This window comes from Saccostrea cucullata, unplaced genomic scaffold, assembly GCF_032062105.1.
Source record: "Saccostrea cucullata isolate Sc308-1 unplaced genomic scaffold, CSIRO_AGI_Scuc_v1 ctg1109, whole genome shotgun sequence".
Lineage (NCBI taxonomy): Eukaryota > Metazoa > Mollusca > Bivalvia > Ostreida > Ostreidae > Saccostrea > Saccostrea cuccullata.
The window spans coordinates 265321-292777 of record NW_026930649.1 but is presented as its reverse complement, the minus strand read 5'-3'; the positions used below and the strand labels follow the sequence as shown (position 1 = coordinate 292777).

Below are 27457 nucleotides of genomic sequence, written 5' to 3'. Positions count from 1 at the left end.
TCAAGGACTGTCACGATATGTTTTATATATTAATTTTGTCAAATATGATGATAGAATGAATGAAAGTTGATTTAATACATAATTTAGGACAAGCAGAGAATAGTTCACTGCACAAAATTACTCTGTGTGCAAAAATAGGAATCCAAACTTAACAATACTGAATACATCAAAAGAGAAAAAATTTATCTTTTTCCTAAAAAAAAAAAAAAAACCACCTTCCGCTACAAAATATAGGTTCTCATTAAACGTATCGGTATAGAATTAAATCATGGGGTTTTAATTGAAAATAGTTTTTATTACATTATAAAATTCAAATTTATTGCAAGAACTAAAAATTATGAAGATTTTTTTTATAAATAGAGGTCAAAACAAACATCTGCTGAAAAGCAGAGGAGCGAACCCCATTTAAATACCGATTTAAACCAGACAGAGGTACTACGAGCGCCGAGCTAAAAAAATGACACCTCCACTCCCATATGTTTATGGTGAAAAGGTCTATGTCCTGCTTTGAGAGATCTGAAATTATTATCTATGGGAAATCTGAAATATACGACCGTAAATGTAAAATAGGCGATGCACAATATCACTACGTAACAAATTAAAGATTCTTTGAAAGTTTCATTAAATAGCATTCAGTGGTGTTAGAGGAGTTGTGGATAAGAGATGGGTGATCAAAAGCATTATGGACAAATGGATAAACTTACAGAAAGACAAACGGACACCCCTTCACAATATTTACCTCTCTGATTTTCAAGCTGGGATATTAAAGTAGGATAAGTGGAGTGTGATATAAAAAAAACTTTCCCAAGTATTTCATAGTCAGTACATTTGAGAATTCCTTTTTCATTTATTAAGTTCTCAGTCGGTTACATTGTAGAGAAAATATACCTTCAACTAATAGGAAAAGAAATCCATATGCATAATGCGTCAACTTCTATGAAAAAGGAAATTAAGATAGAATTTACTGTCTGGCATATCGTAAAAAGAAATCGAGATGTCTTTTTAGTTAAACAAATTTATGTTTAATTAAGGAACAATGGATCTGAAAATCATGATTGTAACAGAAAGTTTGTTCATAAGGCATTAGTTAAATAAAAAGGAAAACGAGTGGCCCGCGGGTTTGATACTCGTTATAGTCTCTGTATGAAACCTTTAAAGTATATTGTGGGATGGTTTGTTCATAAGCCATGGATTCGTCATTAGAAGTGAAAGCCTCTCAGATATGAACTTAGAATTAGAAGATCCTTTAGTTACTATTTTTTTTTACCTTTACTTGGCCGTCTCTATTTATCGTATCAATGCCAAACGTGACACACTGAAACTGGTGCGTATGTTTATAATGAATAAAATTCTCTCTTTTTTCTCACTCTCTATGTGTGTATATTTATATTTGTAAAATTGTTTTTAAAACATGTAAAAACAAAAGTTATTGAGGTTTATTGAAGCAGAACACAATAAACTTCCTTATTCAGTTTAGTATACAAAACAGTACTTTCCCGAATTATTTAGTTATTACATTGCATACTATTTTAAATAGATGTTCGTTTTCCATTAATACAAATATGCTTGTTTTACATGTATTAGGAGTTCTTATAATCACAACAACAAGTGTGGATTTCTCTTTTGGTAAGTTATATCAATTTTACTTTTAAATATGTATTACACAGTCATAAAATTTGAATAATTTTAAAGCATAGATATTGAAGTAGATAAAATTACATTTTAGTGCAATTTCTATGTATCAAAACATTAAAGTTCCTCAGTTTAATAACAATGGAATGCTACTTTGATAATTGTCCCATTTTGTATTGCTTATAAATCTAATGATATCAATTATAAAGTAAATTATTATTATATAGTTCCACTGAAAAAGCGCTTTTATATCGAAATAAATTGCATTTTATCCAGAAATAGTTTCAGTAACTCACATACCGGTATAACTTTAACTTTTTTTCGTGTACACCTCGAACTTCAAATATTTCTAAAATAACAACTTACTTAAACAACTTTTTTGATATACAAAGGAGGTTTATGCAAAAATCATATGTATGGCATGTCAAAAATTGCAATATTCTATCCTTTCGATTTGTATTGTAAATATATATGTGTTTGCTACAATTTCCATTTGCATTGCAAAATTTTCCATTCGTATTGTATGATTATTTATTTGAATTGCATGATTTTATTATTTGTATTCTATAATTTTTAATTTGTCTTTTATAATTTTCCATTTTAATTGTAATTCTTTTTATTTGTATTCTTTATTTGCCATTTGTATTCTATATTTTCCTATTTGTATTAAAATATTTTATTCTTTTATAATTTTGTATTGTATTGGAGGATTGTTTATCAATTTTGTTACGAAGAATCTCATTGGTGAAGATTAAGCCTGTATCATGTAAAAATATCGAGTTGTCCAGGGTGCTGTTTAAAAACAAACCGGGCTCCTTTGTGTAAATATTAGAGGACGGCTATTTAAATAAAAAGGGATCGTTAGCAGACGACAAATACCGGTAAATAATTGGTCCTTAGAAATATGTTGTCTGAAAAGATTAATGATTTGATCTTGACAGGTGGTACCACACCCCCCCCCCCCCTTCCCAAGAAATGAAAATTTGGGCAAATTAACATTCTTAATCTTCTTTTTCTTGTCTCTGGTCATCATGGAAAAGAATATCCTCTCCTGAAAGAGAATGGAAATAAATATTCTAATTCGACAACATTTGCCACCCATCCACCCCTTTTAAAATTAAACATATCTCGCTTGTTTGAACACTACACTACAAAAAAAACTAAAATTTGATTAATGAAAAAGTCATTTAAAGTCATCATTTCGGAAGTTCTATGGTCGATAAAGTGACCTTGTCAGCATATACAATGTACCATTGAGTCAAATGCTGACGGACATTTTTCATACTATTTGTTAGTTCATTATTTGTACTCTGAATTGAGACGGATTTTCCGTTATTTCCTAATATGACAAGGAACACACGGCGGGTGTGACCGGTCAGCAGGGAATGCTCACTCCTCCATGGCACCTGATCCCACCTCTGATGTCTCGGAGGTCCGTGTTTGCTCTGCTCCTATTTTGTATTGTATTAAGAACTTCGATATTGAATACTGTTTGTTATCTCCATATCCATCCTTCTTAACAAAATAAATAAACAATTCTAGGATACAATACAAATGAAAAAAACCCATCAAATACAAATAAGACATTTTACAATACGACAAAAAGAAATTATACAATGCAAATGGGAAATATAAAATACAAATTAAAAAAATTACGATTCAAATGAAAATTAAAGACTACAAATAGAAAATTATAGAATACAAATACAAATTAAACAATACAAATGGAATTTTTACAAAACAAATGAGAAATTTTAAAATATAAAAAAAATTAAACAATGCAAATGGAAAAAGATCGAATATTGAAATGTTTGACATTCCATACAAATGTGAAGTTTTAAACATTGAAATTGAGTACCAAAACTTGTCGTCAAACTACGCGTACTTCTGTAAAATTTTTGATGTGTAACGATACAGGTAACTAAACATTGTGTTTATTTCAATGTTTTTGCATACAAAAATGAAATTCAAAGACAAAAATCAAAATTGTTAGGAGTATATTCTTCTAAAATTTTATCGCCAATATTCTTTTTGTTTTGCAGTTTTGATATTATTGTTGGATCAAGTCGTATTTTAATATATTACTTCAGATTTCTGACTTTTTATGCAGTTAAAGATAGCTCGTTACCGTTACACAGCAGGAAAAGCATGAATCGATTGTGTAAATTCGTTAAATTTTCCTCATCTACATCATCCTAATATACGAGGGCTGTTCAATGAATAATGTCTTCGGTGCTCGTAAAGAAGCAAAAGACGCTTTTCAATGATTTAGTCTTTATGATTTAACTTAATTTTCTCTTTTAATTAAAACACATGTCCGTAACATTTTTTATCCAATTTCTGATTGTTTTTAGAACTCATTTTTGGGTATCCCGAAAACTCCTTTACGCTTTAGGGCGTGAGGGTTTGGACGCTGTCCAGAAGAAATTCAATGTAGTGGATTCCTGATTCTGGGTCCTTCCTCTAATAAACCTTTCGATTTTTTGCAAAACTTCTGCTTTCTAGATTCCTCCAGAAATTAAGCGGTAACCTCGAATAAGAATTTGAACAAAGATACCACTTATATTTCAGAAAATTGCATATAAATATGTCTGTGCTCTTGCAATTATTTGCTTTTGCCAGACTTTTGCTGTTTTCATCAAGTACATCTTATTGTAAATTTTGTTTTGAGGGTTTTAAGCAATAGATTCAAGTTTCATTATCTGCTTGAATATCAAACAAACGTGGATAACTACAATTACTAATATTTTGAAATAATTGTTGAGACATTCGTACACGCTGTCGTTTTCAATCATTTTTCAATATATAGGATGACCTATGAGTACTAAGCTTTTTTTTTTACCGTCAAACGTTTCTATTAAGCAGTGTTAATTACTCCCGAAATGATGTCTTTCAAATTTGCCATGTGTCTCAAAGTCAATCATACATCATCAAATATTTTTTGTTGAAATTTGGCAAACATTACTTTTGTTGGCAAGGAGGGTACCAATTTTTGATGCCCATAATATAATATTTTACCATGGAAATCCACCTGCTCATTCGTCTATAAAACAGGCATTGGTTGCTGTAAATTTCACATATTTCAGTAAATATTTCTTTGGGATTTTTAACAAGTTTTACAGCAGCTTTAATGAAGCTTTTATTTTCACTCTAGTTTACTGATTCTTTACCATTCATTTATAATGCAGTGCCTCGAATAGCCCTTGTTTTCCAGCTTCTCACAATGAAACTATGTTATGAAAAGTGCTCACAAAAACAGTTATAAATTCATTAAAGAAATTCAATAATGAGAGAAAGCCAAACTTAATGTGATATGATATTTGTATTGTATGTCATACAGTCCAGGACATTATATATTGAACAGCCATCGTAAAACCACATACAAATGATATTCAATATCCTGCCATATCGCATAATGTTGTCCACTTGCATGTGCATGTACCGAACATTTTATTTGCCCTCTTGCTGTTTGAGCTACAAGCAAAAAATATATATTAATAAATGTCGTTATTTATATTTTTTTTTTTTGACTGAGATGTAAAACAACTTCAAGTTAAAAAATAATTATTCCTTACACAACTTTAGACGTCAATAGAATTAAGGATAAAGACGGAAATAATATCACCTAAAGCAATGAAAAGAAATTGGGCGGAGACGTTAACTAAGCATTATTTTTATATATTCTTTGTTAGATTGATTTTTTTTATACAAAGCCTATTCTTGTATATATAACGATTTACAAGTAAAGAAAATAAATTTAAAATAAGGATATATGAAACAATTAGGGTATACAAAAAAAAAAATAGAATGGAATACCCGCTTGATCCAAAAATAGATATAGAATGTTTACAACTTTTCAAGGTAAAAACAAAGTATTACATGTACAATGCATACCCATCAATTTTAGGTGAACTTTAAAAAGTATTCTGAAATAGAAGTTTTAATTGATGGAGAAGTGCTAAAGCTATAACTTAAAGCCTATATGCAACATACAGTGTATATGCAATGTGAAATGAGGTTATACATGTATATAATCGTTATAAGTCTACCCCATTTCATATTTGATGTAAATATTTCCTTGATATTTAGATAATAAAGAAGAAAATCTCATTTTAATTTTGAAAAAAAATGTCCCGAAAGCAGTATAAAGTTGCAGATGAGGAACTAAATACAATAATTTGTTAGGTACATACACAAATGATTATGTATATTGGCTTCTGATACTATTGGCCACAGCGAGATTCAAGTAAAAGTGATAGCGACACTGCTTTAAATGAAAGACCTACAGACATTCTGCTTTAAAAGTATTTCATAGAGTTGTGAATAGAATATTAGTGGGTGTCTCGTACAATGTACATGAAATTAAGGTGCTCCAATCCTCAGGTTCTGAAAATTAAGCATTTACTGATTGAAAATGCTCATAAAAATGTCTGAATTTTCAAATTAACGTGTTTTTACCCATAAAAATTCTTCAAACTTCATCTTTCAAGTTAATCATATTCTATAGAGAAAATCAGTAAATCTGAAATATATTTTCAGGAATTGCGAATAAAAACACCTGCAATGCATTTTCGAATTCAAATTTGATCAATTAACAAATTTTGAAAATAAAAATCATAGGTATCCAGGCTTTTGAAGAAATTCCACAATTTTTATACGTTTTACATGTAAGTACCTTAATTTCTTTTATGTACTTCGATCATTTTACAATGCAAAATGTATAAAGATTCTCCTGTCACAGCAACTCTCCATAAACACTTCTAATTTCAAATCATGTTAATAAACATTGGTATCTATGGTTAGAATAAAATGAACACCAATTCTTGATATATATAAATTTAAAATGCTTTTACGGGGTAAAAATTCCACTTTTAAGTAGACCTATCTGAGAACTTCAAAGAACCTTGAAGCACATTGAGAGGTATATAATGAAAATTGTTGCATGAAAAAATTTAATTTTCAAGCTTAATTTCGAGACTTTTTGAATTAAATTATAAATTAAAGAGTTGTCCATCCTGGCTGAGGATCGAAGTTCCTTAAAATGAGTATTTGTAGGAGAAAAACATTTATACTTAGCTAGAAAGTATATGCTGAGTAAATTGCTTCAGTACTGTGATTTCCTTCTTCCTATGCTGTATAAAAAAATCTTAGTGAGCCTTGAGGTGAGGAGAGGACGTACTTAACATATATGTTAATTTTTCTAAAACGCAGTTAAGTAAGTTTATGTATATTTCAAATACCATTCAATACTTCAAAAGCAACTGTTATTGAAAATTTTTACAAGAATGTATTAGTTTAAGATAAAATTGATAATAAGAAATTGATCAAAGTGTTTTTAATATATTTTTCTCTTTGTGTGTCCTTTAACTAGCCAATCCGATTTTAGCACGTGACCGGATATTCACAATTCACATTTGAAAATTAAATTGAACTGAAAAAAATAACATACAACATGATGCAAAGTTAAAGTGGATATTATACAGCGTATTCATTTGAAGTAACAGACGTTTAGGCCTTTTAAAAGGCGTAATGACGCAAAAAGAACGGATGTTAATTTTACGCCATTCAAAAGGCGTTATAAGACGAGGTTTAGTTCTAACACAAGTCTTGAAAAAAGTGAAAAAATTCTCACAGAGCACATAAAAAAAAAATACAACAATTTTTTTCAGAAGGGGGAGGGCAAAAGTTTACAAAAGTGAGGATAGGATTACTAAATTTAATTGATAATCCCCAAAATTTAAGTTCACAGAATTGTTAACAAAATTGAATTTAACATATTAAATATAACATACTTTAAGGTCTTACTGGTAACAAGGGCCTGGTTTTGGGAATATGGAATCCTGCTTCGCTAACCTCCATCACAGAGATACCCAGAAACCCCGCCAGTCACTTCACAAATGTGTCGATGACTCTAAATCCTTCAGGCGCTCAGATCATTAGCATATCGTCAGACCCAGAGAGAAATATTGTTTTTGCAGCCATTGGCAATTCAATTTACGTATTCCAGAACTTCACCATCTGGCAGAATGAAACCATTCCTATCTCAGTTGCATACAGAGGGAGGTCTATTGGAAATGCTCAGATTGCTTTCGACTATGTTTCAAAAAACTTATATTGGTGCGATTCCCTGTTTAGTTGGATAGGCATGAAACCGGCGTATCTTGACAATACAACCATTTATAAATTGATCATCCACAACAATTTGAAACAACCAGAAGGATTAGCATTAGATCCAGAGGATGGGTAAAACTAAAATATCCATGATAGTGCATGTAACTCATAATCTAAATTTGTTTCCAAAGGATGAAAAATATCCTTGTAAAACTAAAAGAGAGTGTGATTTTTTTGATTTATCATGTTTAAACGACAAAGATATGAAGTTTTATTTGACATTCTTAAGATTAAGAAGTATATAAACTAGAAAAATACACTATGTTTTTATTTCAGTTATATTTTTGACATTCTAAAAATATTTGCCCCCAAAAAGTCAAATTTTGTATATAAAATATAAATTAACAAAAAATATTATAGTGTCAAAATACCAATAGTCATGATGGCAACAATTTTAGCTGAAACAGAGGAATGTATTTTTTATACTCCCCTGTTTAAGAACTTAATTAAATATATCTCCATCAAAGTTTGATTTGGGGGGCAAATATTGGTTATTACCGAATAAAGTTCTTTTCCAATGTCATGATGGTAGAACTGAAACAGAGGTATGCTTTTTTTATTTTTACCTTGTCATTTATTCCTTTAGGTTGATGTTCTTTTCCGATAATGATGTGAATCCACGCATTGAAAAGGCCTCAATGGACGGAGTTAATAGGACTATTATAGTGCACATCGGATTGATACGAGTTCTGTCTCTTTCTATCGATGTCATCAATAACCTCTTGTACTGGGCAGACTATGGCAGACACACTCTTGAGGCCAGCGACTATAACGGATTAAACAGAAAAGTACTGCGGCGGAGTAACAATGTTCCTGCGACTGGTTTGCATTTTTATCAGGTAATGGAAAAAATATTGTCACAGTTTAAGACACATTTGAATTAAACTGGACTCCATTTTCAGCTGGTATCTATACATTTGTTGTAATAGCGTATACATGTATGAACTTTGTTTGGTCCATTGTAACGTTCAGCTATCCTTAATCAAGTAATGTTGTAATAGCCTATACATGTATGAACTTTGTTTGGTAAATGTTCGTTTAGTTTGTTGCATGTTCGTCAACAAATTTTATTTGTATGTGATACTAGTATATATTTTTCATTTATGTTGCATATGTGCAGTAACCAAACGAGGTCCCATGATCATGTGTATCAGAAAGTCCTCAGTCAAAAATTAATCAGTGGAAAAAATAAACTGAAATGCACTTTTATAATATTCCTTAATTTAAAATTATTAATTTGGTGCGATAAAGAACTCTCATTGCTCATTGCCCCTGAGTGCCGATCGAGATATAAATGTTAAGTATATGGTGACGTCTCTATATGAGTGAAAGTACTCTTAAATGGGGAGAAAAAGCATAATCAATCCATCAATCAATTAATCACTTTCTAAAAACGTAAAATTACCTAAAAAAAACGTACATCTATCATCTATCATTTCTTTTCAGCAAATTTTATTTTTGTGTATAACCTACTTTCGCTTTTACATTGTATAGGGAATGTTGCATGCTGCAAGCTCTGGAGCTAAGATCATATTTGGAGTAGATGCAGCATCGGGAACAGAACTTTACAGTCTGAGACTGAATACAGCACAGCCATATGCAGTGCATGTTTATGATGGAGAAACCTCCAGGGTATACATAGGTATGGCTTGTTAAATTAATACAAATAATTGACAAATACATGCAAATTTCATTAGCTGGAGAGTTTTTATATTATTTTGTGTACATGTACATAGTTTTTCTTTCTATTAAAGATCCTTGCAATATTACAACAGTCCAGTCCAATACGAAAATTCGTAATATTACGAAAAAACGTAAGATTACGAGAAAGCATAATATTACAAGTTATCGTAATATAAAACTTATATTACAATTTTTCGTAATGTAGTTAAATTACGAATACGCGTAATATAGCAGATGTAAGAGACTATATTACGAGTTTTCGTAATCCAAGACAAATTCAAACATTGCAAGAAATTGAGTGGCGGGTATCAAAGTATGACGTTTACTACGAGATGTCACGGGCAATAACTTGTACGACTCTTACTGAGATTTGAATTCTGCATGTATTTTAATAAGAATTGCACGAACAGTCGAATTATGAGACGAGGGTGTGATTTTTAGGGTAGACTTCGGAAGAAAAGTAGGGAGTTCGGGTGATATAGACCAATGCGACATGCTTAAGCGAACATTGAAATTTACTGGAAAATTGGTCTTATCCTTGGGAAAATTCCTATAAAAGAATTAAAAAAAGAAATTGTCCACTCACCCATCGCTGGCGGTACTTTCTTCTCGAATTTCCATGCTTTCTGATAGGCGTAACTGACCAAACTGACCGCGTGCTATCAGTAGCCGTGAAATCTGATATATTACTGACGTCATACTTTGCTACCCACCACTCAATTTCTTGCAATACTTGAATTTGTCTTGGATTACGAAAGCTCGTAATATAGTCTCTTACAATCTGCTATATTACGTGTATTCGTAATTTAACTACATTACGAAAAATTGTAATATAAGTTTTAGATTACGATAACTTGTAATATTACGAATTTTCGTATTGGACTGGACTGTACAAGTTGTCAACATATCTGTGTGAACACTCCAGCAGGTGCTAAGTGCCTCTGTGCTGAGGGTTACATGCTATCTTCAGATGGAATGACGTGCACGGGTTTGTAATGACTTACATGTAGTTTTCACAAAAGAATTTAACCATATTTTGTTCTCAATAGCATAACATATAAAGCGTAACTTTATGTTATTCTCAGGGACGTAGCAACCGGGGGGGGGGGGGGGGGGGGGGGCCAGGCCCCCCTACTTTTTTGGCCAACATTACCTTTACTATAGGAAATGTTCACTGAAAGGAAGGTTGGCCCCCCACTTTTTACCACAGTATAGTGTTATCAAGGAATTGTATGGAAAAAATTGGAAGTCAAAGTAATTTGGCTTTGGAAAAGTTGGCTACTACCTCCCCCCCCCCCACGACCCCCTACGAAATAGGATTTTCGACTTTGAGCGACATTTAACTTTCCGTTTTTTTTTTGCTTGTCAACTTTTTCAGGTAAGTAAAAAAATTTCTCTGGTTGGCCCCCCCACTTTCAAAAACGATGCTACATGCCTGATTCTAAATATAGGTATCCATTTTACTATAAAAATACATTGTACATTAATGACGACCTAACATCTAAACTTCATGATGAGCATCATTATCTCAAATTTTCCATATATATAAGCAATTACATTTTTATGTAACATTACTCCATTAGCACTTGCATTTAGAGTCTCCCACTTGTTTAGATAGGCTTGAGGAAAAGTATTGACAAATCAGATTATTTTTAAGTTATTATTGTCTCAAAAGATAAGTGATATTTGGGCGAGGATAAAATAACGTGATAAAGGTTAATTTTTTTTCAATGATAATTTCGTTCAAAAATACTAGAATATAGTTTTATGAAAATTTCAGATCGCTCCTGGTTCCACGAGAAAGGCTTAATCGTTCACAATTCAACTGCGTTTGCGATGTTTGAAGTGCAGTATCTCAACGGTCTACAAGGAAGGTTTCCCTTTATTACAGTCCCTTCCTCAATTATTCAGACATTTACTGTTGATGCTAACAGACATCTCATTTATTTTGTGGACAGTAGCAGAAACGAGTTGAAAGAACTAGACATAATCAGTTTAAAAACAAGAATGTTGACATCCATTCAATTAGCATCAGGTAGGCTGTCAAAAAAGATTGCAAATGCAATATATAAGAACAGATTTCACACAGTTAATGGAAACACGTGATTTACATGTGCGTTGTATTGTCTATGAAAACCGAAAGAATAAGCACAATGTTTTTAAAGATAAATTTACATAACATCTGTCTCTAATTACTAAATTTCACTAAAATTCAAATACAAAAACCAATCAATTGTAATGTGAAGCAAGAAGAAAAAATGAATAACTGTTGAATAATAACTGTTGAATAAAATCTACTTAACGTTACATAGAAACCTCTTCTTATCAAATCATCTTACTATAGAACGTGTAATTTTGCTAAATACTTAATCGTGGATATCATAGATTTGAATTTTGATTGGATAACTAATCTTCTCGGATGGATTGAGCCTGCCTCATCCAGCATAAAAGCATTTTCCATTAACTCGGGAACAACGTCAATAATATACGTCAGACTTGAACAACCAACGTCATTAACAGTTGACCCTCATAATGGGTGAGATATCATTCCATTGAGTTTTTCTATTTCTTTAAGTTTTTTAAGATATGAATGAAAGGAGGAGAAAAATATTATTTGTGATGATAACCATTAAAATATTTTATCATTACATATAAATATTCAGTTTCTTTTCTTTCAGAGACCTTTATTGGATATCGGGAACATTAGGAAAGTCCATAATGAATGGAAACTGGAATAGAAGTTCTCCTCGTACAATTGTGTCGACTGCAAATCTGAATAACCCCAGCTCTCTCTATTATGATATCACGAGCAATCAGTACACCATAAAATTACAAACTATACTGCAGTTTAAGGTATCCGACCTATATATATATATATATTAGCCCTAGATTCAAACGAATATAATGCACGGCAGATATGCATGGGCGGGATAATTACTATATTTAGAAATAATTTATTTTCATGTTTTAGCATCAGTATGCGAGAGTGGAATAAAACCAAATCAATAACTTTGTACTGTCCTTGAAGAGTTGTTCCCCTTTTATTAAATTAAATATAAAAAAAATCATTTAAAAAAATCTTTTCGGTGAAAAAATATTTTTCAATCATTTTCTATTTCTCATGATTAAATATATCTTTCCACTGTATTTACTGATATTATTTTAAGAATTTAATTTTTATTTAAAAAGAATAATTTACTTTTTCCATAGACTTGAATGCAATCTTCAAAGGTTAATTACTGCTTAGTTAATTTCCATTTTTGAAAATTTTTCTTGGTTTATCCTTTTCTACTCTAAAATTCTTTGAAACAATATCAGTGTATTTTATACACAGTTGATATTTAAGGTAAGAAAGTGAGGTACTTATATGGGACGGATACCTTAAGGTGTAGGAATTGTCTCCGTATGATATCGAAAGTACACTGTACGTGAATCAAGGAATTAACTGAAACAGAGTTAACATGGAATTATTCAATCTGTATAAATCATTGGTATCTTTATTCACTTTAATTCACTTTATATCACAGATTATGGAATTGACAAATAACATAAATGATATGTTAGTTTATGAACACTCTCTGATGAGGCTACGATACTTAAATTAATTTATTTAATGAATCTATAATAACAATGTTTTTTGATATAAATTAGAATAAAATGATGTTAACTTGGGGTACAAAACACGTAAGTTACTTAACTATTTCCCGAATTTACTTTATTTGCGCAATTGATCTAAGATTGGTCTTAAGACGTCTTTTATACGTCTTAAAATGTATTTAAAAAAGACAAATTAAAATTGATTCCTGGGGAGAAGATATTATCAATTCATGAGAGAAAATTAATATCTAAGGTTGTATTGGATTGATGACTCAATTATCAAAAGTTCGTTGACGAATGGATCGGATATCAAAAGCCACGTCATCACGTTTGGTGCAACACAGGCATTTGTATATAAGGTAAAAAATCTGTCAAAATAATATATTTATTGTCAATTCTATGGTCATTTTTTTAAATGTCATGCTTAAATACATATCAATGATTCCCATTCTGACAAACGTGTGATAAATTATAAAATTTCTATACCAAGTATGAAATTAAAAGTGAGTACCGGTATATTTTTTGGAATTAGAAGTATGATTCGAAAAATATGTTCATTTGTTGTTTAACGTCCATCTCAAAAATCGAAAAGACTATATAAATCTATTAATGCATGTTTAGTAACATTAAATTTATATTCTTAATGAAGAGCATTTTCTTTGTAGGGCTATTTTGGCTGGATAGTAGGAAACATAATGTATTTCTCTAGTAAGTTTTCAAACATTGCAGAGAGTTATTTAGAAATTGGAGAGAAAAACAAAGGAGTTGCCGTCTTCGATTCGTCTCTGCAACAGGATAAAAGAGGTTTGTATTGTTAAATATGTTGTCCTTGTGTTGCATTATATATATTTGAACAATTAGAACAAGGGTTTTCATATTTCACAAATGTATTCTTTGTACCAATAAATTTTACTTTTAATCTTGAGTTTTGGAGTTTGACTTGCATTTGAGAATCTTTAACCTCTGCACGATCCTGATTATTATGATAACTTGGTCCTTTAATGTTTTTTCCTTTGGGTATTGAGGTAATCGAATTTAACGTTTTATGATATACTCATATATGGTAAAACATTTCTGAAATGTGCTTAAATGTAGAACACTTTGGTTTTGGAATTAAAAGTAGTCATAATTATTTAATGAGAAAATTATAAGCATGACTATTTAAATTTTGGGGAAGCATTTTATTCAGTGAACTTTCATTTAATATTCGATGTAGACTTTTGATAGCAAACGCATTTTAAGGAATCTCTAAACACAAACAGAAACTGTTTTTTTTGGACTCGGAGAAAAATATATCGTATAAAGATACATGTATGTATATTGATACTTTTTCATTCACGTAGAACATTGGGTACGTGCCTTATTTCTGAAGGAAAAATGCTCAAAGACAATGGACTATTTGTGAGCAGAAATGTCTTTTGTTCACTTACATTGGGAAATTTTATGTAAAAATTAATTAAATTTCTTACTTTTGGTCTTATTTAATGCTAAAAATATTTTAATTTTCTACAAATCATGTAATTAAATGTAAATGACAATTTCTTTAATCTTAAATCTAAGGGCAGATCACTTTAACTGCATAAAACTACACTCTAAATAGAGTTCTTTAGTGTGCAGTGTTAAAAGCTTCCTTAATCTCCTTAAGATTGATTTTTTACTCCCAAGAAATTGTTTTGAATTTTTAGGGGGGTTAACAAAAATTTGTTATAATTGTAGCAAAGAATTATCAAGTAATTCATCTCTATATTCATTGTTTTCATTTATAATCATGATTAAAATTCATTGTCATTTTGGAATACAAATCTGATATTTTATGTTTCATTATATTTTTTTTGAATTGAAACTTTTATTTGAACATTATGATATCATAGCATATTTATTTAACCTACCTTTATATTCTAGGTAGCTGTGGTTTACTTAATGGTGGTTGTCAAGATATTTGTGTGCCGTTACAAACTGGTCGAACTTGTGAGTGTGATTTAGGTCTTCTGCTTCAACCTGATATGAAAACATGTGATAGCAGTAAGTTTTTCAGACGTATTCTTTTTAATTTGATCATGAAAATAAAAGCGTTTTATAGACATTTTATGATTTACCTACGATGTCTGATGCACCCATGGTTTTATATTTGGTAGATGTGTACAGGGCAAATTTCATTGTGGTGGCTGATTATTCCCATGGGAGGATTCTGCAGATTGACATGGTTACAGGGAATTTAGTTAAGCTTCCTATCAATGTAAGAAATTCCGCGGGAATAACATTCGATAAAAGTACAAAGGAACTTCTGCATTCCGATCTCTCTACCAAGAATATCATGTCCTCTTCACTGCATGGAGGGAACAAAACTCTGATCTATGCAACTGGTACATCTGATTTTAATGACAGAAACTGGATTTGATGCATATATATCTGTAAAAAAAAACTTCCTACTTGTCCAGCCTTACATGAGCATCCCTAATGAAGAAGGCTAAACTTTATATTTTTTTTTACAACAGGCTTTGTCAATGCTGACCGTTTGGCGATCGATTATTCAACTGGAAACCTTTACTATACTGCGGTAGGGCCAACATCGAGTCAAAGCTATATTGGTGTTATTCATAGGACCACCTTTCAGCATAATACCTTGTTGTCTAACCTTTACAGTCCAAGAGAAATTGTGGTGTATCCGTCAAAAGGGTATGTTTTATCATAAAAAGCAATGCACAGTTGTTCATCATTTTATCTCTTTAATTAAAAAAAACAACAAAAAACTAAATTTGTTAATTATTTTATACATTTTATATAAGTTTCCTGTTTTGGACGGAGTTTGGGAATATAACTGAAATAGGAAGAGCATATATGGACGGATCATCAAAAACGTACATAGCAACCACTGACATTGGGTGGCCAAATGGACTTGCAATTGATTTTACTTGTAAGTAAATGTACAAAATGATAAATATTTACTTTTAAGTACTGTTTAATACATTTTAATTTTTTTTAAATATCCATTTTAGCCGACAGAATATATTGGACAGATGGACAGAAAAACCGCATTGAATTCTCAGATTTGAATGGAGGAAATAGACAGGTCTTGACAACTGACAGTGACGCACATTTGATGAGTATTGTGATTCAAGGACAATATCTCTATTATACCGCATGGAATCGACAGTCAGTGTTTTTCTACTTAGACATAAACTGTCTTACAGTAATTATGTTCCCCAAACGAAGTTGGGGACCATATTGTTTTTACTCTGTTTCTTACTTTTTTATGGTCTTCCTACTTCCTTTGGAAGACCATATTGTTTTCCATCGGTTTCCTATTATTATTATGTCGCCCGAATGAAGTCGGGGGCGACATATTGCGAGTGTACGCATGTTTTTCTTCCCCAGGCTGTTTCTCGGAAATGGTTGGGACAGACTTCCTGAAACTTTCCTCAAAGGAGGATCTTTGGTTGTAGTTGTGTTGTGTGGTCATACAGTTTCAAAATGTCTACAGTTGCTATGGAAACCTACAAAAAGGGACGAATTTTGTCCGCGAGTTTTCTCTCTGGTCCCCTGGACATTCTTCATGAAATTTTATTGATGTAATGACAAGTATCTATAATTGTGCTCATTGCAATTGCATTTAAAAATTGCAAATTGTCAATACTTGCTATGAAAACGGGGGGGGGAATGAAAGTTCTTTAATTTGTATTTTTAAATCAAAGTACAGAAAGGACTGATACGAGTTAATGGTTGTCCAAGCTTAGCTAATGGGTAATGTTTTAATGATGAAAAAAAAAATTAAAGTCTTGTCCAGTTTGTGGAGACATACGCTATTGCTTGCAATAGCAGACTTTCAAGTTAGGTCGCCCTGAACGAAGTAGGGCGACATTCTGCGATTCTACGCATTTTTAGGTCACCTGAGTAACTCAGGTGACCTATAGCTATTGCTATCCGTTTTCGTCCGTCGTCGTCCGTCGTGTGTTAACATTTGAACATTTTCAGCTTCTTTTCTAAAACCACTGAACCAATTTCAACCAAATTTGGTATACAGCATCTATGGGTAAAGTTGAACAAAAATTATGAATTTCATGGTCCCCGCCCCCCCCCCCCCCCGGACCTGAGGGATTGGGCCAAAACCAATAAAATTATTGCAATCTTTAAAAATCTTCTTCTTTACTCCTGGACATCAAGCAGGCAAACTGTTGGCATGATGGCATGAATGTAATGAGCATTGAGTCCTCTACCAAAATTGTGAAATTCATGGCCCCAGGGTCAGGGGTTCTAGTGCTAGGGTGGGGCTATATAGATTATATAGTGAAAATGCATTATTTCTTTGAAAATCTTCTTCTCTGCTCCTGGATATTAAATACTGTATACGCACGGGGTCATAATTCCACGGAATCTCAATTTCTGTTAAATCCATGGTCGGAAAATCACGCGGATTTTCTAGATTGTCACTATATGTCTTACATTTATATATAGTACACTTGGACAAATTTCCGCGGAAAATTTGTTACCGCGTACATAGCGTAAATTAATACCTCGCGGAAGAAAGTACTTTTACAGTAAACTAATTAAGTACATAGTTATAATGAGCAAGAGTGCTTCTTGCAGATTTGTGAAATTTATGACCCCAGGGTCAGGGGTTCTGGTGTTAGGGCGGGGCTCTATTGATTATATAGTGAAAATGCATTTATTCTTTGTAAATCTTCTTCTCTGCTTCTGAGAATTAAATAAACGAACTAAGCATATAGTTATGATAAGCTAGAGTGCCTTTTCCAAAATTGTGAATTTTATGGCCCCAGGGTCAGGGGTTCTGGTTTTAGGACGGGGCTCTATTGATTATATAGTGAAAGTGCATTAATTCTTTGAAAATCTTCTTCTCTGTTTCTTGGTATTAAATAAATTAATTAAGTACATAGTTATGATGAGCAAGAGTGCCTCCTATAAAATTGTGAATTTAATGGCCCCAGTTTCAGGGGTTCTGGTGTTAGGACGGGGCTGTATTGATCATATAGTGAAAGTGCATTAATTCTTTGAAAATATTTTCCTTTGCTTTTGGGTTTTATGCCAATAATCCAAGTATATATATTTATGATGAAGAAAGGTGCATCTAGCAAAGTGGTTTTTTATGCCCCTTGGGTCAGAAGGGGGGGGGGTACAGAGTCTGAAAATAAATTACACCTGTAATGCTTTGAAATCTGCTCTTTGGTATTAATCAACCATTTTATGATAAAATTTGCAAAATTTTGAAATATGTGGCCCCTGGGTCAGTGGTTCATTTGGGGTGAGATGCACAACTGGGTATAAAGTGGAAGGGCATTTTCTCTTTGTTACTCTGATCTACCTCTTGGTATTAAGTAAATAGAGTAAGCACGCTAAGTTAATAATTTTGATAAACAATTATGCCTCTTTCAATATTGTGATTTGTGAATTTCATGGCCTCTGGTTTAAAACATAACCAAATTTGATTGTTTGAAAGTTGTTACACAATACTCAGGTGACCTATAAGGCCCATGGGCCTCTTGTTTTAATTTATGTTCTCCTGGCTGTTTCTCAGTGATGACTGGAACCCTATTCCTGAAACTTTCCTCAAAGAACGATTACTAGTTGTAGTTGTATTGTGTGGTCATTCAGTTTCAAAATGGCTACCGTTGCCATAGAAACCTACAAAAAGCGACGAACTTTGTCCGCGAATGTTCTCTCTTGTCACTTAAACATTCGTCATGAAACCTTTTTTATTTTAGTGATTAGTAATTGTTGTGCGATTCGCATTTAAAATTTTAAAATAATCGATTATTGCCATAGAAACCAGGGGAAAGTGAATATTCTTTAACTTTGATTTTTAAATCAATGTACTGAAAGGACTGATATGAGTTGATGGTTTTCGAAGCATAGCTAATGGGTATTGTTTTAGTGATACAAAAAATGAAAGTCTTGTCCAGTTCAAGGCGACATACGCTATTACTTGCAATAGCAGACTTTCTAGTTATTTTTCTTCCTGGGAAAATTTTGTTTGCGAGTGATCTTGTAAACTACACAACTGATTATGGTGAAACTTTTTTTATGGTCAGTAGGCATGTTACATAGATTTGCGGAATGAAGGTCATTTAGCCCACACGTGCAACACGAGAAATGGCCAATTTAATTGATATAGGCGTAACTGTTAATTTTTTTTATGAAACACAAGGTGTTTCACAATATATATCACACATCTAAATGGGCATAACCTGAATATCGAGCATGATACTAAAAATACCAAAACACTAGGTAAGCATATTGATATAAAATTATGACATTGCAAAGTATTGGTGAAATTCTGATATACCATGAAGTAACTGATGAAATAATCAGTGATGGCATAATTTCAGCTTTTCTAAATATGGAGTACAACTTGAAGCAAAAATTTGTGGTAAACTTTTATTATAAGAACGATATCCTAAATATTGTACAGATTGTGAAAAAATATCCAGGCCAAAAACTGCTTCTAGTTTTCATATATTTAAAAGAATAATTAGAGGGTTTAAACTAAATTATAATGTAAAGATGGAAGACAGTTAATTCCTGCCTCCCCCCCCCAAAAAAAAAATCAAGAAGAGATGAGAACAATATAATAGTGAAGTCAATCATTGGGAAACCTTATGAAAGTTATCCAAGTTTGGGGATATGGATTGTAACACTGCCAGTATATGTATCAAGCGTATTTAGAAATCTTAAATTTGAGTTAAGTGTGTCTGCATACAAGATTCTGGCATTTCAAACCAATTGACGTTCAGAGCCGGTTAAAGTTTGCAAGATGGATTGAAAGGAAGAGCGAAAGGATTGGACACCAATTAAAAGATACTGGTAGTTTCGAAACGACACATTTATTATATCCCCCGAAAAGTTGAACGGTATGTCCGTCCGTCTGTATAGCTGTCCGTCCGTTTGTTACGCTTTGGGGTACCCATCTCTTATCCGCAACTCCTCTCATACCACTGAAGGAAATTTAATGAAACTTTCACAGAATCTTTATTACATTTTGTCATATTTTCTGACCTCCTATTTTACTTTTTGATCTGACATATTTTAGATTTTCCAGAGCAAAACATGGATACTGGCATTATATTCATATTGGAGGCGGGGTATCATTTAGTGAGCTCATTGCTCACAGTGCATCTAGTTTAAATGCAACATTAGATGATAAAAAGATATGCAATTTGGGGGTTCTAAAAAGCCAGATAAAAAACAAGAAGTATTCTAGGAAACCTACAAAACAGTTGTCCTACAGAAATTTCTAAACATTAGTCTCTTTAGTTATTATACCTTGAAAACTAGATTAAAATATCAAATCACATAATATAGATATCCTCTGTATATTCATATGGGAGGCGGAGTATTATTTAGTGAGCTCATTGATCACAGTACCTCTAGTTTAAGACAATGTTGGGAAAATACTTCAAGATTAACATAATAGGATTTGTTGCCATAGTAACTGAAGTTGAGAATGTTGGATACTTCTGACGGATAAAAATAATTTTGAAAATATCCTGATTAAAATGATATATAAAATATATACGTAGCTTTTGTTGTCATTTATCTATCTGTCCTTAGATGTGTGACATATATTGCGAAACACCCTGTACTTTGAAAATCAAAATGTAAGGATATATTAGAAGTATAGACAAGATGACATAGTCAAAATAGCAAGATCTCACGCGCATGCACGTGCGGGCCATTCTGATTGGCTGAAACTAAAGTATCCATATATTTCTGGGTTTTTTTTTTTGACAAAATCCTTTGAAATTTTGAACATAGTCATACATTATGAAGATCTGTAGTATGTTGTATTATAATTATCATAAAAGCATGCAAATGCACTTGTGCTGCAATCTGATTTGCTGAAACTTTAAATGCTTATAACTTTCTTGGTTCTCAACAAAACTTAAACAGGATGAAATTTTGAATATGAAAAGGCATGATGGATTCCTACATTATGCTTCTATCTAAATTGAATGCAGGGACATACATGCATGCATGTGCGCACACACAATTCGTAAAATGACTAATATATATTTGAAAAACGGTAACATTTATATTTTTATGATTTTTTAAATTAATTCTCACGATATAAAGATATGCTAAAGGTTTGGACAACATGCTATGATCATCTTGCATGAGCATGCACGTGCGTGCGCCTGCAAAGCGTAAAATGACATAAAGTTGATATTATTGTAGCTTTTATAATTCTTTGATGAAATCCTTCGATACTGAGCACATTTTAAAAAAAAAGTCTTACGGGAAAAAGGCACAAAAATGGAGTTGATGAGCGTTTGGGGAACACCTATAACGGTCCCTGTTACAATTAAAACTAGTTGATTTTGTAATATGGCTAAAACACAGTGTTTTACTATATTTATGCAGACGGATAACAAAAATGCATAAAACAACTGGATCTAAGATGCCATTCATGTCAAACCATCCTGAGCTTGGTCGACTTGACAGTCTTGCTATATATGCAGACGATATAATTGACGGTAATATTATAGACGATACATTCAAGAAAATTATGCAATTTAAAGAATTTAGTTTCTGTAACAATCACCATCTCAATTCTTTTTAGTGAGTACAATTTGTTCTCAGAAAAACGGTAGATGTAGTACATTCTGTTTTCCAACACCAATAGGAAGAACGTGTGGATGTGAAGACTTTGTAAATTTACAAGAGGATCAAACAACTTGTGAAGGAGGTTCGTGTTATTCATTCACTCTAAATCATTAAATAATTCAACAATGATATATTTGGAAGTGAATAAACGGAATTCATATATGTATTGTCACGGATATTTTATCTTTTCATAGTCTAAAAAATATGTCTACTTTTTGTAGTATCTCGATGTACCACCTCACTGCAAAATATGAATTTACTCGATTGTCTTCCATATCCTGGGCAGATTTGCGACATAGAATGCAAAGCAGGATACAGACTAGATGTCAATACGTCAATAACCTGTGATACTTTTGGCCAATGGAATCCTTCTCCATCTTCTTTGTGTACCGGTGAGATTATGAATTATTTCACAACGAAAAACTAAGGAACATTTTAAGATTTTAATCCTACATAGGATTAAATTTTTTTGTTAAATTAATGTTGAGTCAAATAAGAAGAACATTAACCTCAAATACATCTCTCTCTCTCTCTCTCTCTCTCTCTCTCTCTCTCTCTCTCTCTCTCTCTCTCTCTCTGTGTGTGTGTGTGTGTTTTCATATAAAATGTATGTGTCATTAAATATGTGCTGAATGACCGCCTTTAATGAAAACGGTTTGAATTATTCTTGTTTGAAAAAAGATATTTCAATCATGTTCTCTAAATTTTATAGAAATATTGTGTCCATCCTCTATTGAAAATGTGGCATTGTCATCAAATTGCACTCGGAGAGTTGGTGATTCGTGCAGTTTCAAATGTGCTGAAGGTTTCACCTCCACAAGCTCACAGAGTTTGCTTTGTACCAGTGACGGCACCTGGGACCATGACACTCAAAACCTGTGCATACGTACGGAGAACAAATAATTCGTTAAACATAAAGATAGTCATGAATATGGGGTGACTTGATGAAAATATTTTTAAAACATTTAAACTTTTCCAAGTTAGCTCTGAAGGAGAAACAATTCTTCAAGTTTTTTTAACATTAAATTGCAGATTCCTAAATTAAAAAAATGTGTCGAATCTTTATATTTCTCTGCTTTTTAAAGGCAATAGGTTTGATAATTTTATATCAATGCAATACATGTATGTATATGATTGCCATTTTGGTTGCATTTAGAAAATAAAATGTAATGAAAAGTATTTTTTCTAGCTTTTGCGAAGCATTATCCTTTCATGGCTTCCCAATACTCCCTTGGTGGGCTAATTCTATAATTATCTTAAAATTTTTAATTATTTTAAAATTTTAAAATGCTAATATTTTGAATTAAAATAATTTTGCTTATTTATTGATATGTAGATGGCAAATTGTTTGCAAGAGCATACAACGTGTAGGTTTACAACAAAATTTATAAAAACTATTGTTTAAAAGTCTATGATCTGACCCTAGAAAGGGGCGAAACAAGAACTCTATTTTCGGTCATTTAGCAAGTAAAACCTATTGAAAATGTCTGATGTTGTAATTCTTCACCAATTTGTGAAATTGAGCTCCCTTGGCTAAGTTAATCCTTTAAAAGAATGAATCCTTATTCTTGAGTATCTATAGGACATAAAATTCATTGAATACAATCAATAACATCTTTTATCAAGTTATCTTCTTCATTGAATATTCTCCAAAACGAATTCGAAAATTAATCAACTTCATTGTTATGATCAGATTCAGGTTGTCCAAAGACAATACGAAATGGTCAACTCATCAACTGCGAATCCAAACTAGGAGACACATGTCGGTATGACTGCAGTGATCCGTTGAAAACCAATCCAGCTGTTCCTAATGTTACCTGCAACGCTAATGGTTACTGGGATCACGATACAAACGATTTATGTGGTACATGTAGTGTATATTTATTCGGAAGCAAATCATAATGTATGATTTATAAATTGTTAGTTGTTTAACGATCCCTTCGAGATTTCTTTTTCATGTAGTGACATTTTGCTCATATACATATATGTGTATTTGTATCCTATCTAGTACAACTGTGTTCTTCAACCATTCGTAATGGAAACTTAGAATCAGATTGTCAAAGAAAAGTTGGATATAGCTGTTCATTTACATGTGTCAGTGGCCATCAATCTACGATTCCTTCTTCTAGTATTGTGTGCACAGCAGACGGCCTTTGGGGCGAAAATATCAACGAATTATGCAAACGTTAGATAATTTCTTTACTTGTCACAGATCGTTCTTTAATACCGCTAATTCAAAATGGCAAAGCTAGAAGTGATTTTTATTCTTCAATGTCAGTGTTTCATTTTTTTGGTTAAATATGAACAAAACTATTGTAACGAATTATAATGCAAAGCAGAGTGGTACAAGATTATGCATAAAAAACAACGATGGTTTTCTTCTAGAAACATCTTGTCCACTAGAAATAAGAAATGGTAATTTGACGTCCCTTTGTCAGGGAAATGTTGGAGAAAAATGTGACGTAGTATGCCATGAAGGGTTTATAATGAATTCTCCACATTTATTCTGCACAACGGAGGGGTTATGGGACAAACGTACCGATAATATTTGCGTACAAAGCTCTTGTAAGTAAATACAGATGTATTCTTCACTTATGTAATTGCTTTTTGGCTTGTTATATAATTATATATGTTTTGCCAAAAACCAGATCTGCACAAAACTATCAATATTCGAGATTTTACATATATAATAATGATATTTTCACTAAATTGAATAAATTGACCTAATTCTGTATCTAAAGTAGAAAAAATCTATCCAAATAAAAAAAAATTAAATTCTATATGCACAGCTTCAAATTTTATTATCTTTAATTACCACTGAATTATATCATGCATCTTTTCATACAGCACGCACATCTATGAGTGAGGATAAAACAATGGCGTACATAGGAATGTTGGCCGCAGGCATTGTCGTCATCGCCATTGTAATAATTGCAACTGTTTGTTTTTTGTACCGCAGAAAATCACAAGTTATTGGGTAAGGTTATACAGGTTATAGGATGTCATATATTATACTTAACTTGTATTATATTTATATGAATCAGAAACACTGAAAATAAACACTATAATTCATACATAATTATAATCACTATTACTTTTATGCGCCCGGGGAATTATGATACTATTGTAATTTATCAATTTTTTCCGCTTTGATTGCTATTTATCACAAACTCTGTATTTGAAAAAAAAAAACAGAAGCATTAAATTAAACATGATTTATAACTATTGTTTATTCAAATACAACTTTTGAAAAAGGGATATTTCTATTACAGACAAGAATACCAAAGTGCCCCCGCAGCTCGAAATAATATCTATGCAACATTTAAAAATGGCGGATACATGACAGATAGCAGAGATTTACCAGAAAGACCAGTTTCTGATGTGTACTGCTCAATTGATGACGCCTTCGATACCGAATACGATGAACCACTGAAAGATACATACCTAAACCCTCTAACATATTGAAAAATGTCCATTAAATGTTTATTTACTTCTTCTATTCCCCAAACAATGTTAGTACAACGTATATGCTACACCTTTATAGTGTTCACAGGGAATGCTGTAGCTGATGTCTTTGGCAGGCTAATTCACATTTTACAGACATAATTATCATAATGACCAACCTTAATACACTTCTCTTTACAATATTTTTAAAAAATAATTGCAATCAATGCCTAAAAACAGAAGAAAGTTTCACAAAAAAGTAAACTGCTTAGCCAATATTGCTAACTTAATAATTGTTTTTCTTGTCGATTTGTCTTATTATACAAGGGTTGTTCGAAAAGTTCGTGGACAACTGTCATATTTTTTTTTATTTGACGTCATATGTTATCAAAATGTTGTAGAAATATTTTAACATAAATCCAAATGATTAGTATAAATTTTTTTCAAAAGAGTGCGATTAATTCAAAACTCATCCAGTTTTTAAAAATGCAAAAATCGGATCTCGGATAATTTATTAAGTTACAGACAATGCACCAAATAATGCCTGTTGTCATATTCTCTGTAAAATGGAGTCAAAAACGAAAAAAAAACCCCCTATAAATTCAAATTAGGAATTGTTACACAGATCTGTATACCAAATTATGATTTTATATTTTGCTTTGTTGAAAAGAAATCAACTTGAGAAGATAGGTAGTCCTTATTAAAAATGACAAAAAAGATGTTTTAAAACGTCACGGAGCAGCCGATAAAGATGCAATTTTGTGTTTTACTCAGGAAAAATCCGGAATAAACTCTAAAAATGTTGAAGGAAGCAAAAAAATGTGTCACAAGCAAGTTGGGCATATAGTACAGACAGTATTTGAGTGACATAGACTCTGTATCGGATGTGGATGATCTGTGAAGAAACAGTTTAACAGTTACTGTAAAAATCCGAACAGAACGTTAAAAACTTGGAACATCAAGGAAAAACATAAGTGCTTCAGAGTTGCTTATCCTGTGAAAGCGCAGTTAAATAAAAAAGAAATTAAAACCTTAACAAAGGAAATCATACAACTAGAGCAATTCTTAGAAAAATTAATGTCAAGTATCAGAAAAATACGGAAGCCAGTCAGAGAGAGTAACATTGCGTCACAGAATGTCTTGATAATTTCTTTGCAACTTTCAATTTCAGTTTGTTGAAAAATAGTAAGTTCTCACGAGTGAGGCAAGTTCAGAGCGAGAAATATTTTTATTGCGTTTAATCGCAATAATTTTTGTGTTAAAAGCGCAAATCATTGCGATTAATCGCAATAATCATTGCGTTTAAATGCAAACTACTTTGCGTTTAATCACAATTTTTTGTGTTTAAACGTAATACTTTTGCGATTAAACGCAATAATTTTTGCGTTTAAACACAATAATATTTTTGCGTTAATTGCAATAATTTTTGCTTTTAAACGCAATAATTTTTGCATTTAAAATCAATAAACTTTGCATTTAAACGCAATATTTTTGCGATTAAATGCAATAAGTTTTGCGTTTAATCGCATTTATTTTTTGCGTTTTATCGCAATAATTTTTTGTATTTAAATGCAAAGATTATAATAAATACTAAGGTCCGATTCTTTAAAGGAGGGCCGTTTGGTTTTGTGTCTTTTTGATAATGTTGCAATTTGTGAGATTTTAAGTTAAACAATGGCATCCTAACAACCAAGTTTCTTATAGCTATTAGAGCCAAACACTTTTAACACATATTAACCATTAATCAATTCCTTAGGTATCACAGCTAATTAAGAATGTTTCAGTGGTATTAATAAACATATCAATTTGGTAGAACACATCGGCCAATCTGTTTTCCAGGGATGGGGTAATTGAATTAAGTAATTGTAATTGAGTGTCATTAATTACATTTTTCAAAGTAATTGGAAGTAATTTGTATTTGAGGGAGCCTTCAATTACAAATAATTGAATGTATTTAAATACATTTCAAAAAAGGCCATGTATTTTCAATTACTTTTCAGTTACATTTCAATTACTTTTTTCAAAATGAAAGTTTAGAAAAAGTTAATATACTGAAACACAGTTTTAAACTGTTGGGTTGATTCTACCCATTCCCACTTTTTAAAAATCTCAATTCTACCTATTCCCACTTGCAAGTAACAATAGATGGTTTAGATAGTAAATTTGTTGTTACAGTAATTAGACAAACTACATCTCTTTTTAGATTTACATGTATTCTACACATTTTAAGATAGAAAATGATGAAAAGAGTTGTGAAAAAAATATTAATTTATTTTATTAAAAAAATATGGGTTTGAGAAAGTAACAAACTTCT

The 27457-nt window shown here is 31.8% G+C and overlaps 1 protein-coding gene across 1 annotated transcript; it reads left to right on the top strand.

The window, feature by feature from the left end:
• Positions 1-563: 563 nt before the first annotated feature.
• On the top strand, positions 564-26246 carry LOC134229438 (low-density lipoprotein receptor-related protein 2-like). Its single transcript, XM_062711191.1, has 25 exons — positions 564-1626; positions 7431-7875; positions 8390-8642; positions 9298-9445; positions 9558-9575; positions 10382-10474; positions 11267-11521; positions 11872-12022; positions 12165-12302; positions 13337-13442; positions 13749-13887; positions 14986-15105; positions 15219-15446; positions 15579-15759; positions 15870-15997; positions 16080-16236; positions 21457-21569; positions 21656-21781; positions 21921-22091; positions 22412-22585; positions 23393-23563; positions 23708-23884; positions 24085-24264; positions 24547-24676; positions 24972-26246. The coding sequence occupies exons 1-25, from the start codon at positions 1563-1565 to the stop codon at positions 25162-25164; spliced, it is 4059 nt and encodes a 1352-aa protein (XP_062567175.1). The 5' UTR covers positions 564-1562; the 3' UTR covers positions 25165-26246.
• Positions 26247-27457: the final 1211 nt, after the last annotated feature.

Bases quoted from the DNA above. Each gene is read 5' to 3' on its own strand.
- LOC134229438 (XM_062711191.1), top strand. From the start codon at position 1,563: ATGCTTGTTTTACATGTATTAGGAGTTCTTATAATCACAACAACAAGT. The intron at 11,522-11,871 runs GTAGGCTGTCAA...TGGATATCATAG, and splicing joins ATCCATTCAATTAGCATCAG to ATTTGAATTTTGATTGGATA. The intron at 24,677-24,971 runs GTAAGGTTATAC...TTTCTATTACAG, and splicing joins AGAAAATCACAAGTTATTGG to ACAAGAATACCAAAGTGCCC.